Source organism: Mobula birostris, chromosome 8 (genome assembly GCF_030028105.1).
Source record: "Mobula birostris isolate sMobBir1 chromosome 8, sMobBir1.hap1, whole genome shotgun sequence".
Classification (NCBI taxonomy): Eukaryota; Metazoa; Chordata; class Chondrichthyes; order Myliobatiformes; family Myliobatidae; genus Mobula; species Mobula birostris.
In genome coordinates, this window is record NC_092377.1 from 134855429 (window position 1) to 134874369 (window position 18941).

Consider the following 18941-nt stretch of genomic DNA (forward strand, 5'->3'; position numbering starts at 1 on the left):
GGCCTTTCTGGCCTGTCAAGCCGTGCCACCCAGCAGTCCACCGATTTTAATCCTACCTAATGAATGCACAATTTAGGATGACCAATTAACCGATTAACAATTAAACTTTGGACTGTGGGAGGAAACTGGAGCTTCCGGAGGAAACGGACAGGCACATGGGAATAATGTACAAGCTTTTCTTACAGGGAACGCCGGAATTGATCTCCGACCTCTGCTGCAGACTATATTATTATGCTCTGGTAAATATTATTGAACCGTGAGCCACAGGTGCAGTCGCGGTGGAGGGATTCCTGGCGCCTTGATTGTTTATCTTGGTGCATTGGTTCACAAGTACGCCTGGAATGTTGGAGATGCACAGTGAACACAGTTCTAGTAAGATGGCGGCGTGCTCAGTCACAGCGGCTTCTCCATGGTCAACCAAAGGTGATGATGTCTTTTTTTTAAAGGTCTTTTGTACAATTGCAACACCCTGCTGGACATTAAGAACTTAAAGGTACAACAGGTCTGCCTCATTGGCGAGATGCCTGTTGGCGGAGAAACCGAAGGAGCTAGACCTGATGAGGATCGTGCTGCCGTCTGCGTCAGAGAGGCGTCAGGGGAGTTGGTGGCGCAGAGGCGGTGTGAAGTTCTACAGCAGGTGATCATCTCAGTCGCCCATCTTGTGATCACTAGACCCCAGTGGACATTGTTAATGTGGAAGGCTGCAAGCTCGATTCACCGATTTATCGGTAGACGGCGGGGGAGCGGTGTGGACTAGGCCTCAAGCTGCAGTGTCACCTATTTACAGCCACCCTAGGGGGAGAGGTTGGATTCAGTGCGCTCCACTGGAGGGGATGTGGTGCGGTGTCCAGGCTGGAGTCAGTGCTGCCCCCCAATGTTCAATTGACATTATTGCATTCAACTGCGGACTGCTGCAACACTCGTGGACTCTGGGACTTGGACTATATATTTTTTTTCTGTAACGGTATCTCCTATGTGCTATATGTGCCTTGTACTGTGTGTGGCTGTTGCTACTGTGTTTTGCACCTTGGTCCCCAGAGTAATGCTCTTTTGTTTGGCTGTATTCCTGGAAAGTTGAATGACAATTAAACTTGAACTGACCATGGTAACATAGCAGTGAGTATAATGCTTTACAGTGCCAGCAATCGTTGTTCAATTCTCCCCGTGGCGGCGTGAGTTTCCTCCGGGTGCTCTGGTTTCCTCCCACATTCCAAAGACGGTATAGGTTAGGGTTGGTAAGTTGGGTTGGCACCGGTAGCTTGGCTACACTTGCAGGCTGCCCACAGCTCATCTCTGAACTGTTAGTTATTGATGCAAAACAACAAATTGCACTGTAAGTTTCGATGTACATAGACAAATAAAGTTGATCTTTAACTTTTAAACCAGTGTTGTTCCTAATGGGAACATTATTGGAAATCATTAAATCCCAAGTTTCCAAGTGGGAAGAGACAAGTGGACAGACAGTGTTTCCAGACAAAATCCCTCATCTGGACTTCTATTTGAGTTTTGAAGACAGAATGTAATACTAATGGTGAGACTCCTGGCAGTGTGGAGAATCAGCAATATCTTGGGGTCTGTGTCTATAGGACACTCAAAGCTGCTGCACAAGTTGACAGTGTTGTTAAGAAGGCATATGGTGTGATAGCCTTCATCAACCATGGGATTGAGTTCAAGAGCCGAGAGGTAATGTTAAAGTTATATAAGACCTTAGTTAGACACCACTTGGAGTACTGTGTTCTGCTCTAGTTACCTCACCATAGGAAGGATGTGGATACTATAGAGAGAGTGCAGTGGAGATTTATGAGGATGTTACCTTATGGGAATAGGTTGAGTGAACTCGGCCTTTTCTCCTTGGAGTGACGGAGGATGAGAGGTGACCTGATAGAGGTGTATAAGATGATGAGGGGCATTGATCGTGTGGATAACCAGAGGCTTTTTCCCGGGGCTGAAATGGCTAACATGAGGGGGCATAGTTTTAAGATGCTTGGAAATAGGTACAAGGGGGATGTCAGAGGTCAGTTTTTCACAAAGAGAGTGGTGGGTGCATGGAATGCACTGCCAAAGCTGGTAGAGGCGGATACAAAAGGGTCTTTTAAGAAAGAGCCTCTTAGATAGATACATGGAGCTTAGAAAAATAGAGGGCTATGCAGTAGGGAAATTCTAGACAGTTTCTAGAGTAGGTTACATGGTCAGCACAACATAGTGGGCCGAAGGGCCTGTAACGTGCTATAGATTTCCATGTTCTATGATTCTATGGATAAGAGTCTTGACCCAAAATGCTAGCTGTCTGTTTCCCTCTACACATGCTGCCTGGCCTACTGAGGTTGCAACATCGCTTTAAGTGCGTCTGTTGTTGCAGACATTTAAGTAATGCAGCTGGTCCCAGGTAGGGATGGAGTATTAGACATTACTAAGAACGTTCAAGGATGCAGGCCTTTGTGGATGTGTGGAATCCATGAGTGTTTGGGGGCTATGCTCATTCAGGACTTTTGAAAGATTATGGGGAGAAGTCACGAGTTTGAGGTTGAGGGGTAAATAAATCAGCCGTGATCAAATAGCATAGCAGACTCGACGGGCTGAGTGGCTTATGGTCATTCACAGAGTTTTAAGCTGCATAGTCAGAGAGTTGTTTGCACAGGGTGAGATATGAGGAATTGAAAGAGTGTTGAGAAAAGGTAGAGAAGTGTATTTGTTATCCTTCTGCTGAAGACCCACTGGATCTTTTAACATCCTATCTGGGCTCTCTGGTCACACCACATCCACTCTGCACATATGCACCTTATGTCAGCTTGTATATGTGATATGGTGCCTTTAAAAAGTACTCCCCCCCCCCCCCCCACCACCACAGAAGTTTTCACGTTTTACAACGTTGAATCACAGTGGATTTAATTTGGCTTTTTTGTCGCTGATCGACAGAAAAGACTCTTCTGTGTCAAAGTGAAAACAAATTTCTACAAATTGGTCTAAATTTATTATATTATTAAACACAAGATAATTGATTGCATAATTACTCGCCCCCTTCAAGTCAGTATTTAGTAGATGCACCTTTGGCAGCAATTACAACCTTGAATCTGTGTGGATAGGTCTCTATTAGCTTTGCACATCTGGACACTGCGAATTTTCCCCATTCTTCTTTACAAAACTGCAAAAGCTCTGTCAGATTGCATGGGGATAGTAAGTGAACAGCGCTTTTCAAGTCCAGCCACAACTGGATTGAGGTCTGGACTCTGACTTGGCCACTCCAGGACATTAACTTTGTTGTTTTTAAGCCATTTCTGTGTCGCTTTGGCTTTATGCTTGGGGTCATTGTTTTGCTGGAAAACAAATCTTCTGTCAAGTCGCAGTTCTCTTGCAGACCGCATCAGGTTTTCCTCCAGGATTTCCCTGTATTTTGCTGCATTCATTTTACCCTCTACCTTCACAAGCCTTCCAGGGCCTGCTGCAGTGAAGCATCCATACAGCATAACACAGCCACCACCATGCTTCACGGTAGGGATGGTGTGTTTTTGGTGATGTGTAGTGTTTGGCTGATGCGAAACATAGCGCTTAGTCTGATGGCCAAAAAGCTCAATTTTGGTTTCATCAGACCATAGAACCTCCTTCCAGCTGACTTCAGAGTCTCCCACCTGCCTTCTGGCAAACTCTATCCCAGATTTTTGTGTGAATTTATTTTTCAACAGTGGCTTTTTCTTTGCCATTCTCACATAAAGCTGTGACTGGTGAAGCACCCAGGCAACAGTTGTATGCGCAGTCCCTCCCATCTCAGCCACTGAAGCTTGTAACTCCTCCAGAATTGTCATAGATCTCTTGATGGCCTCCCTCACTAGTCCCCTTCTTGCACGGTCACTCAGTTTTTGAGGACAGTCTGCTCTAGGCAGATTTACAGCTGTGCCATATTCTTTCCATTTCCTGATGAATGACTTAACTGTTCTCCAAGGGATATCATTGACTTGTAAATTTTCTTCTATCCATCTCCTGACTCGTGCTTTTCAATAACCTTTTTGCAGAGTTGCTTGGAGTGTTCTGTTCATGGTGTAGTTTTTGCCAGGATACTGACTCACCAGTAGTTGGACCTTCCAGATATAGGTGTATTTTTACTACAACCAGTGAAACACCTTGACTACACACAGGTGATCTCCATTTAACTAATTATGACTAGTAAAACCAATTGGCAGCACCAGTGATGATTTGGTGTGTCATATTAAAGGGGGCGAATACCTATGCAATTATTTTGTGTTTTATATTTGTGATTAGTTTAGATCACTTTGTAGAGATCTGTTTTCACTTTGACATGAAAGAGTCTTTTTTTTTCCCTGTTGATCAGTGTCAAAAAAAAGCCAAATTAAATCCATTTCCAAGGGAGGTGTGTACTTTTTATAGGCACTCTATGTGATAAACATAGTTTTGTTTGGCTGTATATGTGCATACAGCTGAATGACTATAAAACTGAACTTAAACATATCAGCATTTAAGTGCTCCCTCTGCAGGTTGCATCTTTCAAGAAATGCACAAAATGCTGCAGGAACTCAGCAGGCCAGGCAGCATGTATGGAAAAGGGTAAACAGTTGAAGTTTTGGGCTGAGACCCTTCATCAGGACTATGTCCTTCAAGAGTTGACCCATTGTGCTCTGGCTCTGGGCAGTTAGTATTGAGTGCCGCTAATTGATTTTCCCAGTGCTGGGTCATGAACTGAACAGAAATTCAGGGTCTCTGGATTATTGGTTTGCTGAGTCACTACTGCTTCCTGTAAATTGCTCATCCTGTGCCACCTTTCCAAGTAATTATTCACGCCTGCATCTCTTGGCCTGACACCTTAAGTCCCCCCTCCAGCGTTTGCTAGTGGTTCTTGGTTCATGGAGGCAACTAGATAGAGTTGATAAGAGGCATAGATCAAGTGGACAGCCAGAGACCTTCTCTGGGTGGAAATGACTAATACAAGAGGGCATAATTTTAAAGTGATTGGAGGAAGAGATTAATGGGGTGGGGGGGGGGGGAATGGAGGAAGATGTCAGAGATAGGTTTTTACAAGGAGAGGGATAAGCGCATGGAGTGCCTTGCCAGGGCTGGTGATAGAGGCAGGTACGTTAGGGACATTGAAGAAGAGCGCATGAATGACAGAAAAATGGGGGGCTATGTAGGAGGGAAGTGTTATATTGATCATAGAGTAAGTTAAAATGTTGGCACAACATTGTGGACTGGAGAGCCTGTACTGTGCTGTACTGTGTCCTCTGGTTGTTTACCCACCCACCAGATAGAATGATGTCAAACTATCAAACTTCTCATTAGTTTGAAAACTTCAACTTTCTCCATTCCAAGCAGACCAGTCCTGACTTTTCAACCCTACCCTTCCGTAAATGAAATTCCTAATCATGATGACTTCTTGGGAACCTCCTCCTGGACCATCTTGCTGGTGTTCCCATCTGCCCGGAGGCGTGGAGACTGGTTTTCTGTTCCCAATCTGATCCCATTTGCCGACCTCTTTGCTCATTTTTCCATGTTTCTCTCGTGCAGGTTAAACCACCCAAATGTGGTGGCCGCACGGGATGTTCCTGAGGGAATGCAGAAACTCTCCCTCAATGACCTGCCCCTGCTGGGAATGGAATACTGTGAAGGAGGTGACCTCCGTAAGGTGAGGACTTGCAGTGCTGGACAACCACAACAGCTAGTCAGTCTGCCTTTGCTTGCCTCTCTCTTTCTCTCACCCACTCAATCCCTCGATTCCCAACTGTTGTTCTCGGCCTCCTGCTTCTTAATCTTCTCACTATTGTCCGCCTTCACATTCTCCTCTCCTCTCTCCAGTTCTCTCTTCTCTTCCCTTTCTTTCCACATCACCCCCACCAAATCAATTCTTTCTCTTCCTTCTTGACCACTCTCATTCCCCTCAACTGTTCCCTCTTCCCTGTTGTCTTCCCCTTCTCATTCTCTCTCTCCTTCTGTCTGTTGGTCCCTCTGTCTCTCCCCAACACGCGCACCACTCCCCAGCTGCCTGTGTCCCTCTCACTATCTCTTTTCTCTCCCTCTCTCTCCCCCCTCTCCCCCTCTCTCCCCCCCTCTCCCCCCCTCTCCCCCCCTCTCCCCCCCTCTCCCCCCCTCTCCCCCCCTCTCCCCCCCTCTCCCCCCCTCTCCCCCCTCTCCCCCCTCTCCCCCCTCTCCCCCCTCTCCCCCCTCTCCCCCCCTCTCCCCCCTCTCCCCCCTCTCCCCCCCTCTCCCCCCCTCTCCTCCCATCTCTCCCCTCCCCCCCTCTCCCCCTCTGCCTCCTCTGCCCCTCTCCCTCCTCCCCCTCCCCCTCTCCATCTATCCCTTTCTCTTCCCCTCCATCCATTACTCTTTCTTTCCCTTCTTCCTCCCTAGCTCTCCCCCACCTCTCTTCCTCTCTCTCTACTTCTTCTCTCTCTCTCTCTCTCTCTCTCTCTCTCTCTCTCTCTCTCTCTCTCTCTCTCTCTCTCTGTCCCCCTCCCTCCCCCACTTCCCCTCTTTCCCCTTGCCTCTCTCCCTCTCTCTCTTCGCCTCTTCCCCCTCTCCCTCTCAATCTCTGTGTTGCACGTCAATGGCTCTGCTGTAGAGGGAGTGAAGAGCACATAACTTCTTGGTAGGCACATAACTGAGAAGGGCTCTGCGTGGGTTATCTTGCGTCTTGAGGCAGCCTGACGAAGCCATTGGAGTTTCCCTTCTTGAGCACGGTGGAAGTGCAGTTAATGGAATAAACCCGGCAGAGAATGTCCTGTGGGCCATGCTGGACGTGAGCCAGGTTGTGAGTGATGTTCGGACACCACCTAGGAGGTGGAAAGTGAGTGGGTTTCAGATCCGATGCAAGGGTATGATGCTGCCGGTGACGGACTGTGTAGCTTGCGTAGAGATTCCATTGTTGCTATAATATGTTAGTCATGACTCCCTGATAAGCAGCTAAGTCAAATGTTCTTGGCCCTGTCCCTGGGCATGTGTTTTGTTAAGAGACTTTGATGTGCGTAACTTAGATTAATTTGGAATATTTTCTGTGAATTCCCAACTGGGTCGATGTGATGTTAAACCCTGCCAGCATTTTAAGCCATGTTCTGACCCAGAGACAGCTAGCTATCTCACTGTCTCTGCTTGCGTAGTCCAGTGCCCACGTTTTAACGTTGCTCCTTCTGCTGTGGTTCTAGTTCCTGAACAAGTTTGAAAACTGCTGTGGCATGCGGGAGATGCCAATCCTCGCCCTGCTCACTGACATCGGTAAGTACCACCCTGTACCCACGGAGACCCGTTCATCCCCTTGTCGAGATACCAGGCTCATCAGTGACGGGGCAGCACCCGGACAGTTGGGCATTGGTCAGCATAACACTCTACAGCACCAGCAATTGGAGTTCGATTCCTGCCGCTGTCTATATGGAGTGTTTGCACCCTCCCTGTGACACTTGGGTTACCTCCGGGTGCTGCAGTTTCCTCCCACGTTCCAAAGACATGTGGGTTAGGGTTAGTAAGTTCTGGGCCTGCTGTGTTTACGCCAGAAGCATGGTGACACTTGAGGGCCTTCCCCCAGCACATCTTCAATGCAACTGATGTACATGTAACAAATAAAGCCCTTCACCTCCTCCACCTATTATCTCCCAGTTTCTTACTTCACCCCCCACACCGTAGTTCTTCCCCCTTCCTTTCCAGTTCTGCTGAAAGGCCTTGGCCTGAAATGTTGACTGTTTATTCCCCTCCACAGATCCTGCCTGGTCTGCTGAGTTCCTTCAGCATCTTGTGTGTGTTTTCTCAAGGTTTCCCGCATCTGCAGAACCTCTTGTGTTTGTGACCTAATCTTAATCTGATATATATAACAAAAAGAACAGAGGATGCACAGTCCACAGAGATTGAAAACCATGTCCACGGGAGTCAGTCTGCGATAACGGGCAGGTCACTGAGACGCTTAGAGAGGGATGTGTTTGGCCCGTAACCCTTCATAAACCTCCTCTCCATGTACCTATCCAAATGCCTCTTAAACATTGCAATTTTACCCTCCTTGATCTCTTCCTCTGGCAACATAACAGGTACTCTCTACCCTGTGCAGAAGATTCACCTCTCAGATCGCTTCTAGATCTCTCCCTTCCTATCTTGTAGCTTTGGAGTCCCCTTGCCTGGGGTAACGACGATGACTGTCCACTTTATCCATACCCCGTATGATTTTATTAACGTGTGAGCGAGGCCTCCGTCAGTCAGGGTCAACCACGGAGGTTGCGTCCTAACTGTCTAGATACGCAAGCCTGGGCAGTACAATATGGAGAGCAAGCTGTTGCCCATGTAGCAAACTCCCCTTCTCCACGCATCTGGTGAACCCAAAGGACTGGCAGAGACCAATACAGTTTAACTTGTTTGACAGTGATAATAAACCTGATTCTTTCTTCTGCTGGGGAGAGGGTCTTTGGTACAAGAGGCCGTGGAGAGCTGGTGTCAGGGTTTACATCTGGAAATCACACTCCCAAAGCACTGAGAAGTGGGTGGGTTAGAAGTAATATTGGAGCTGGTGTTCTGGCAAGACACTGGAGGTTTCTGAGGCCAGGAGATGGAGATAGAGTTAGAGGCACAGAGGTGAGGATAAGGTGGTGCTGGTGAGGAAGTAGGTTCAGAAAGAATAAGAGTGCAGTGAAGAGTGGAGGAGGAGGACTCGGTAAGGAGTGATGGGGTGTGGATTTTGTTGTGCTCACCGTACCAAGACCACATAGCCTCTCTCTGTCCTGCCCTGGCTAAAGTCCAAGCTCAGATTCAGGTTAATTAATTTATTTATCACATGTACATCAAGACAGGCAGTGAAATGTATTGTGTTTGCATCAATAACCAACAGACCTAGGGTTGCCACACATTCTGACACCAGCACAGCACGCCCACAGTAACACCGAACATAAACCAGAATACAACAAGCAACAAAACAACGACATCCTTCCTGCCTGCCTCCCACCCACCGCAAACGGAAGGTCTTCCGACCTTGGGACAGGCCTCCAGTTCCAGGCTTTGGGCTTCTGGTCTTCCGATCAACCTTCGAGCTTCGACCTCCGATCTCGATCCGTGAACGAGCTGACGACGGGACCCCAAACACTGGGCTCACCGCCTCACCAGTCCCAGGACCCATCCACTGATCTGCTTGTGAAATGTCTTTGTTTTCCAGCACAGTGCAGCAAAAGATATAAAATTTACCATAACAATAAATACATACTCAGTGCAAAAGAGGAATAATGAGGTAGCTTTCACGGCTACATGCACTGTTCAGAAATCCAATGGCGAAGGGGAAGAAATTGTTCCTAAAGTGCTGACTCGTAGAGTAAGCGCACACTAAAGCACAGAAACAGGCTCTTCAGCCCTTCTAGTCTGTGCTGAACCATTCACCTGCTTAGTCCTATTGACCTGCACCAGGACCATAGCCCTCCATACCTCTCTCATCCATGCACCTATCCAAATTTCTCTTAAATGTTGGAATCGACCCGCCCTTCACCACTTGCACTGGCAGCTCGTTCCATACTCTCTCAACCCTCCGAATGAAGAAGATCCCCTCTCCCCGCCCCATGTTCCCCTTAAACATTTCACCTTTCACCCTTAACCCGTGACCTCTAGTTATAGTCTCACCCAACCTCAGTGGAAAAAGGCTACCCTTCATAATCTATCAAATCTCCCTTTAATCTTCTGCGTTCCAGGAAATAAAGTTTTAACCTATTCAACCCCATGACTCAGATCCTGCTGGGACAGCAACGTCCTTGTAAATTTTCTCTGCCATGCTTTCAATATTATTTACCGTAGGTAGCTGACTAAAACTGCACACAATACTCCAAATTAGGCCTCAATAACGTCTAATATAATTTCAACGTAACATCCGAACCCTTGTACTCAACACATTGATTTATGGAGGCCGATGTGCCAAAAGCTTTCTTTATGACCCTATCTACCTGTGAGACCACTTTCAAGGAATTATAAATCTGTACTCCCAGATCCCTCTGTTCTGCCACTCACTGTGTAAGACCTACCCTGGCTGTTCCTTCCAAAGTGCAACACCTTCCACTTGTCTGCATTAAATTCCATCTGCCATTTCCAGCTGGTTCTGATCCCACTGCGAGCTTTGATAGGGTTCCTTGCTGTCCACTAACCCTCAGTCTTGGTGTCAAGTGGCAAGTTTGCTGATCCAGTTTATCCCATTATCATCCAGATAGTTAATATGGATGTTAAGCAACAGACAAGTTGAGTGTGTGTCTTCAGGTTCCTGTACCTCCTCCCCAATGGTAGTCCCGGGTAGTGAAGTAGTTAATTATACGTGCCATCTTTTTGAAGCACCATCTTTTGAAGATGTCCTCGACGGTGGGGAGGGTTGTGCCTGTGATGGAGCTGGCTGGGTCTATCACCTAAATTCTATTGCGTTTCATTTTTTTTCCTGTAACTACCCTGAAGAAAATGTATCTCAAGGTAGCATATGGTAATTTTGAACTGCATCTTTTGCCATCCTGAGCACTGGCCCCTCCATACCAAACGGCGACGCAGCCAGTCAGAATACACCTATAAAAATTTGCCAGAGTCTTTGGGTGACATGCCAAAGATTCTACCAATCTGTGTTTGGGAGGGATTGGATAAGGTTTTCCATTAAACCACGACTTGCTTTGTGATGGGAGAGCCATCAGGAGGACGTTGTGTTCCTATCGTTATCGGTCTTCCCCGCGCTCACACGCTCCTGCAAAGACTCCGTGCTTTTGTTGCTCTTCTCTTTACACACTTGAATTTTCGTTACAGATGAATTCCTTGGAGAATATACGATGCCTGGCCGTGTGCTGGTGCGGAGGCCATAAGACAGAGGAGCAGAATTAAGCTATTTGGCCCATCAAGTCTTCTCTTTGATCAAGAACCTGTCAACCTTTTTCTTAAATATACCCAATGACTTGGCCTCCACAGCCCTCTGTGGCAATGGATTCCAAAGATTCACCACCCTCCGGCTAAAGAAATTCCTCCTCATCTCTGTTCTAAAGGGACGTTCTTCTATCCTGAGACCGTGCCCTCTGGTCCTAGACTCTCTCACTATAGGATACATCCTTGCCACGTCCACTCTATCCAGGCCTTTCAATATTTAGTAGATTTGAATGAGGTTCCCCCCCCCCAGTCCTCTGAACTCTAGCAGATACAGGCCCTTTGGGTATATTTAATGTAGGGGTTGCTAGATTCTTGATTGAGGGTGTCAAAGGTTACGGGAGAAAGCAGGAGAATGGGGTTGAGAGGGATAGTAAATTAACCTTGATGGAATGGCAGAGCAGACTCAATGGGCCAAATGGCCTAAATGTAACCCCATGTCTTATGGTCAGAGTTATCAAATGCTCCTCGTATGTTAACCCTTTCATTCCTGGGATTATTCTAGTAAACCTCCTCTGGATCCTCTCTAATGTTTTCCTGACTCAGTGTACCTGAGTGATTTCTGGGAGTCACAGAAATGGGTGCCAAAGGTGACACACGAGACTGCAGATGCTAGAATCTGGAGCAACAACGAATTTGCTGGAGCAACTCGGTGGATTGAATAGCCGAAGGGTTTTGGCCCGAAATGTCGACTGTACTATAGATGCTGCCTGGCCTGCTGGGTTCCTCCCAGCATTTTGTGTGTGCTGCTTGGATTTCCAGCGTCTGTGAGTGTGGGGGGGGGGGGGGGGGATGAATTATCTAATAGAAGTCATTTTTTAAACGTACACGCATGCACGCCCACGCTGTTTAATTTGCACACTCACGCACGCACTCCCCCTCCTTTTCCCTGCCCCCTCTAACGGTCTTCCCCTGCTCCGCGTCAGCTCACCAGTATAATCTATCAAACTGTGGTCACCTCGTTACCCTCCTTCCTGGAGCCAGCCCTGTCCTCCTGATACAGGTTTTAACCGTTAACTTAACTTCCGCTGAGTCACATCAATCAGTCACCATCCGACCCGTGTGTCACAGATTTTACGTGATCATAGGTTGTGGACTGGAGGGGTTGGGAGTGGTGGGGGCAGGTTATTAATGAGAGGAAACAGATTGTATCTGTTGTCTCATTTCCTCCTTCCGTTTTGGAGTATTGGTGATTAAAAACTTTGAGGAACAGCTCGCTGATGAATCCCCTTGTTATAGATCGTCAGGCTGGTACCTAATCCTGGACTGGACAGAACTTGCTCTGTCCCATGTTACACATTGTCACAGCCTCACCAATTTATTTTTGGCTTCCATTATCAACCAAGTGCAATTTGCAAAAACCTATCATTTCCTGCAACACTCACCTACCTCCTCTCCGCCGGGTTTCAATCCAGCCCGTACATCGTCGCCAGATATGGTCTCCGAGGCTGCCTGCAGTTAGACCATGTCAAAGAGTCGGAGTCCAGTTTTATTGCCGTACCTGCACAGGTGCCATGAAAAACTTGCAGCAGCGTCACAGTCACGGATTTACAACATTCACAAGAAAAACATCAACACAATTTTTACAAGAAAGGGCAGAATTAGAACAAAGTATGGCCTGCTGTTGTGATCGTAGTGCTGCTATACTGAGGTAGTGATTAAGATGATGAGAGTTCTTGGCCCGAAACGTCAACTGTTTATTTCCCTCCGTAGATACTCTCTGACCTGCTGAGTTTTTCTAATTGTTTTTGTGTTTGTTACTCTGAATTTCCAGCATCTGCAGAATCTCTTGTGTTTGTGTCAGTGATTAAGGTAGTGCAAGAGATAAACCAGAGGGTGGTAAATCTGTGGAATTCATTGCCACAGACAACTGTGGAGGCCAAGTCATTGGGTATATTTAAAGCAGAGGTTGAGAGGGAAAATAAATCAGCCATGATGGAATGGTGGAGTAGACTCCATGGATGGGCCAAATGGCCTAATTCTGCTCCTATGTCTTATAGTGTAATAGTTGAATGGAAGAAGCTGTTCTTGAACCTGGTAGTGTGAGACACAGATGCTGGAAATCTAGGTACTCGTCCTGAATCGTCAATTGTTTTTCAACTCCATAGATGCTGCCTGACGTGCTGAGTTTCTCCAGCATTTTGCGTGTGTTACTGGTTGGTTGGGACTTCAGGCTTCTGAATCCTGCTTAGTATAGCTGCAGGAAGATGGCATGGCCTGGGCAATGGCGATATTTGATGAGCGACATTTTCTTCTTGAGCAGAGCCTCCTGTAGATATAGCATGACAGTAGGGACAGGGTAGTGAACTGTTGCTCAGCACTAAAAACCCAACAAGATCATGGCCCCATGGCCACAGGAGCATCCTCTTCTGATGCATCCTGGATTGGATCCAACCGCACTGCAAGTTACAGCAAGAAATGGCATAAGGTTGTGGACACAGCTCAGCATGGTATTGAAACTAGCCTTCCCCTCCATACGCATCTTGTTGCCCCGGTAAAAAAGCCAGCATGATCAAAGATCCCACCCATTCCAGAGATTTTCTCTTCTCTGCAGAAGATACAAAAACATGAAATTATGCACTACCAGGCTCAAGGACAGCTTCTGTCATGCTGTTAAAGAGTACTGAATGGTTCCTTCGTACGATAAGGTGAACTCCTGATCCAACCATTATCTCGTAATGACATTGTGAATAATTGTCTACCTGTGCTTCGTCCCCTTGTATATCAAGAATCTATCTACCCCTTTTCTTAAAAATATGCAGTCACTCTGTAGCCCCCCAAACCTCATGAGAGAAAATGTTTTGCCTCACCTCCATTTTAAATCGTATCTTAAAATGGGTACAAGACCAAAGGGTCCATTTTGCTTGCTACCTCTGTGGGTCTCCTCTTGTTTTTAATCAGTAGTCCTTAGCAACCAAGATAATTAAAGACCCCTCCCACCCCAGACATTCTCTTCTCTCCCTTTCCATCGGACTAAAGATTCAAAAGCTTGAAAACATGTACCACCAGCCTCCAGGACAACTTCTATCCCTTTATAAGATCGTTGGACAGAGCTCTTGTACGATGAAGATGAACTCTTGACTTCACAGCCTAATTGCTTGCCTGCACTGCACTTTCTCTGTTACATTGTGTTCTGTCTCTGATTCCAGCACCACCTCCTCTGTGTTTGCTGCCATCTCCAGAGGATCCTACCACTAAACATAATTTTCCTTTACTTAGGGATTGCTCTTAGTGATTCCCTTATTTTTTCATTCCCCATTCTAGTTAGGGGAGTATCCTGTCTGGAAACCCTCCAACCTGATGGTGCTAACATCAGTTTCTTCTGCTCCTGGTTATTTCTTCACCCTTTCCCTTCTCTTTTTTCCATTCCCCATTCTGGTCTCCCTCTCAGTCCTTCTCTTCACTTGCCCATCACCTCCCTCTGGTGCCCTTCCTCCTTCCCTTTCTCCCATGGTCCACTGTCCCCTCGTATCAGATTTCCCCTCCAGCCCCTTTTCAATCTGCCACCAGCCAACTTCTTACATAACACCCCCCCCACGCAACCCCCACCTTCCCCCTCGCCTGTCACCTGCCATGTACTCCTCCTCCATATACTTCCCACACCTACTTATTAGATTAGATTAGATTCAACCTTATTGTCATTGTACCGAGTAGATACAAAGTCAATGAAGTGCAGTTAGCATCTGACCAGAAATGCAAAGTGTAGTGTTATTTACAAACTAACTGCGAATAAAAAGTAAGTGCTACAGCACACAAATATAAAAGTACTGAGACAGTACAATATGCTGTGATGTGAGGTTCAGCAGGGTCACAGCCTCAGGGAAGAAGCTCTTCCTGTGCCTGCTGGTGCGGGAACGGAGGCTCCTGTAGTGCCTACCAAATAGGAGGAGAGTAAAAAGTCCATGGTTAGGGTGAGATGCATCCTTGATAATGCTTTTCGCCCTGCCCAGGCAGTGTTTATGATAGATGTTCTCAATGGTGGGCAATTGAGTGCCGATAATCCGCTGGGCAGTTTTCACCACATGCTGGAGTGCTTTGCAGTCTGATATGGGACAATTGCCAGACCACACTGAGATGCAGTTGGTGAGTTTGCTCTCAGTGGTACAGCGGTAAAAGTCCGTCTGTATCCTGGGACAGAGGTGAGCTTTCTTGATGGTCCGCGGGATATAAAGGCGCTGTTGCCTTTATTTATGAAGGGTCTCTGCCTAAAACGTTGACTGGCTGTGTCCATGTCCTTGTGGCTTGCGTATCTGGATGCACTGGACCAGGGAAGGAGGTGATTGCTTGCGTATCTGGATGCACTGGACCAGGGAAGGGGGCGATTGGGTTATTACAACACTGCGTGAGGGGCTGTACAGGGGAAGGTACCTGTGGCGCAGGGAGCAGGTGTACTGATCATTGGCGTCCTTGTGTGTGTTCCAGCCTCTGCCCTCCGGTACCTGCATGAGAACAGGATCATTCATCGAGACCTGAAACCAGAGAACATTGTGCTGCAGCAGGGGGAACAACGCGTGAGTATGCGACAGGGCCGGTGCCCACGCGGCCTGGCACCACTGCTACACTGGGTGAACGTCTTCTATCGGTGTTCTGATCATTGATGCTTGTGGTTTTATGTAACGGTTGCCCCACTGGCCAACAAGAGTTTGGCTGGTCTAATCTTAGATGCACTCGACATATTTACCGAATGCCACCTAAATACTCTAAAAGCCTAAAACTTGATGTCAGCCCTGTATTTTTTTTAAGCATCTGTTAGTCTCATGAGACCATGGATTTGCGCCTTGGAAGGTTTCCAGGGCGCAGGCCTGGGCAAGGTTGTATGGAAGACCGGCAGCTGCCCATACTGCAAGTCTCCCCTCTCCGCACCACCGATGTTGTCCAAGGGAAGGGCATTAGGACCCATACACCCGTGTCGTCGCAGAGCAATGTGTGGTTAAGTGCCTTGCTCAAGGACACACATGCTGCCTCAGCCGAGGCTCGAACTAGCGACCTTCAGATCACTAGACCGATGTCTTAACCACTTGGCCACGTACCAACACTGTATAAGGTCACTGATTCTGCCTATGCGATATCTGGGGTGAAGGATTCATTCTGTGAGTATAACTTGCTTCTTAGTCACGGTCCCGCAGCGTAGAAACAAGACTCTCCAGCCCATCTTGTCCGTACTGACCGTAATGGCCAGCAAGCACGTCCCATCTGCCCACGTTTTATCACACACCACATTTGTATGGCTAGGCACAGCTCAAAGACCACCTATAAATTTGCTGCCTTCACAACTGTTGGTGGCAGAATTTCAGACTGTGACGAGGAGGCGTACAGGAGCGAGATCAATCAGCTGGTTGAGTGGTGATGCAGCAACAACCTTGCACTCAACGTCAGCAAGACCAAGGAATTGATTGTGGATTTTAGGAAGGGGAAGTCGAGGGGTCAGCAATGGAAAGGGTGATCAATTTCAAGTATCTGGGTGTCAGCATCTCTGAGGATCCATCTTGTGCCCAACATAAAGAGGACATAACTGCAGCTATATTTCATTGGGAGTTTTTGGAGAATTGGTGCGTCACATTTCTACAGATGTACTGTGGGGAGCATTCTAACTGGTTGCATCATTTTCTGGTCTGGAGGAGCCGCTGCACAGGATTGGAAAAAGCCAGCGCCTTCATGGAAACTTGCCTCCCCAGCATGGAGGACATCTTCAAATATCAGCATCCATCACTAAGGACCCCCATCACCCAGGACATGCCATTGCGACCATCAGGGAGGAGGTACAGAAGCCTGAAGACTCACACTCAGTGTTTTAGCTTCTTCCTTCTTGACCGTCTGATTTCTGAATGGGCACTGGCACCAGGAACATTACCTCGGTATTTTACACACGCACACATTTATCGTAATTTATAGTTTTTATAATTATATTTTGTAATGTTCTGTAGCTTTCACAACATTTGCCAGTGATATTAAACCTGATTCTGAACCTGGTAAATCTTTCTAGTTTGATAACTTCTTTCCTATAACAGGACAGCCAAGCCTTACACAATACTCCAAGTGAAGCCTCACCAACATCTTGTATAACTGTAACGTAACTTCCCAATTCCTATACTGAGTGCTCTGATGAAGGCCCATGTACCAAGTGCCTTTTTCATGCTCTATCTACCCGTGTCACTGGTTACAGGGCTTTTTTTTTTGGTCAGCTTTCAATGGGTGAGAGACCCAGAGAACCTGCCATAATTCTAGATTCCTCCACGAAGACTGGCCGGATCATAGTTTGGCATGGAGGCACCAGTGACCAAGAACGGATAAGCCTACAAAAAGTAGTGGATACAGACAGTTGACCACAGGAAAGCCACTGAGCACATCTACAAGGAAAGCTGCCACAAGAAAGCAGCATCCATCGTCAAGACCCCCTCCCACTGTTGTGTATTTAATATTTGAGTAATATTATAAATATATTGTTTGATTAAACATTCTTTGTTGTTTACATAATGCATTGCGAGTTATTTGTAAGAGTACATGAATTGCATACGTATGGTGATCCCACGTGATAGAGCGCACCTCGCTTAAAGTAAAATGTGAAGATAGATTCATATTCTTGGCTCCTTTGTTCTCCTTCCAATTAGTGTTTATGATTTGGAGTTTCAAGACCTAACAGTGACAACGACTAAGGCGACTATATACCTGTTGAAGTGCAGCGAGATGTTTGAGTTTTAAAAAAAAATGCAGCATGCTTTCTTCGAAAGAGAGAGGTAGTTGAGTAAAAAATAACAACACGGTACATGCTTCTTTCAAAGGAACAGACACAATCGAGTTTCCAGAAAAGGCAGAAACCTGACAACTTCACAGGTTAATAAACAGAGTACTGGGTGATGCAGAAATGGCTGGCTATATCAGAAAGATTGACGTGTTTGATTACACCACAGTAACTGGATATTGTATACTGAGTGAATCGAGCAGTAATTTGAAGCAAATAAAATGGCCAATGAGAAACGAGCAGCAGTTTTACTGAGTGCAATGGATGGAAAAGCATGCTTAGGAGTTTGACTGCTTCAACCAAACTAGCTGAAATGAGCTTAACTGATATCATGAAAGTAAAGCAGAAGCCACTGATTACAGAATGCTTTAGGTGTCATAAGTGGAATCAAAAGGGGAATCCATTTCCAAGTACATGGCTGAATTAAGGATATTGTCTGTACCTTGTCAGTTCAGTAATGGGCTTAATGATACACTGAGAGATCGTTTAGTTTGTGGCATCTTACAAGAAAGCATTAAAAACAGGTCCCAACTGAAGAACAACTTTACATTCAAAAGAGCAGTTGTTATAGCTGTACCAATGGAAACAGCAGTTAGAGGTGCAATTGAGTTGCAATCAGGAATGAAAGTGAATGTGAATAAAATTACGTCACTTAAACAGAAGCGTACCTGGCTGAATAAATCAGGTTACCTTTGTTTTAGGAGTTCGCATACACCAGACCAACTCAGATTTAAAGGCAAAACTTGCAGAAAATGTAACAAAGTGGGTCACATACAAACAGCATGTCAAGCAGACTAAAGTAAATGGAAGAGAAAAAAACCAAACGTCTATCTATCTATTACAATTTCAAAAAGAGCACGAGTCTGCGTGCTGTTGATGTAAAATCTGAGAGTGGGACAGATCTGAGTAGCCTTGAGATTTACAGTGTGAAAACCAACAAGAGGCTTGCATGGGTAGTGAAAGGCAAATTAATTAAAATGGAATTGGACACTGCCTCAGCTGTTTCAGACATTCCCAAATTGAGTTTGGATTCCATTTCAAAGATAATAAACTGAAGCCTGCAGATATCCAGCTAAGAACTTATACAGGAGAAAAGATAACTCCTGTGGGAATGACGCCACATTGGACTTGAAAGTGGTAAAAACAGGAGGGCCAGTAATGTGGGGTCGTGAGTGGCTGAGACAGCTACAAATTGATTGGAGATCCATTCACAATTTGCATGCCCCATCTCCTGCAACAGAGTGAATTAAGAAAGGTACTGGATGATGTCACATCTGTCTCCATGCTGTATGTCGTGGTGTGGATGAAATCACTGGAGAGACAGAGTTACTGGTAGATACAAAGCAGCTTCTTTATTTGACAC

General features: G+C 46.4%; 1 protein-coding gene across 5 annotated transcripts in view; it reads left to right on the plus strand.

The window, feature by feature from the left end:
- ikbkb (inhibitor of nuclear factor kappa B kinase subunit beta) overlaps window positions 1–18941 on the plus strand; it is a 153008-nt gene that overhangs the window by 87720 nt on the left and 46347 nt on the right. For all 5 annotated transcript variants that reach the window (XM_072266325.1, XM_072266328.1, XM_072266327.1 and 2 more), the window contains exons 4-6: window positions 5512–5629; window positions 7143–7212; window positions 15262–15350. In XM_072266325.1, the coding sequence (XP_072122426.1) occupies window positions 5512–5629; window positions 7143–7212; window positions 15262–15350 (277 nt within the window). The remainder of the gene's footprint in view (window positions 1–5511; window positions 5630–7142; window positions 7213–15261; window positions 15351–18941) is intronic.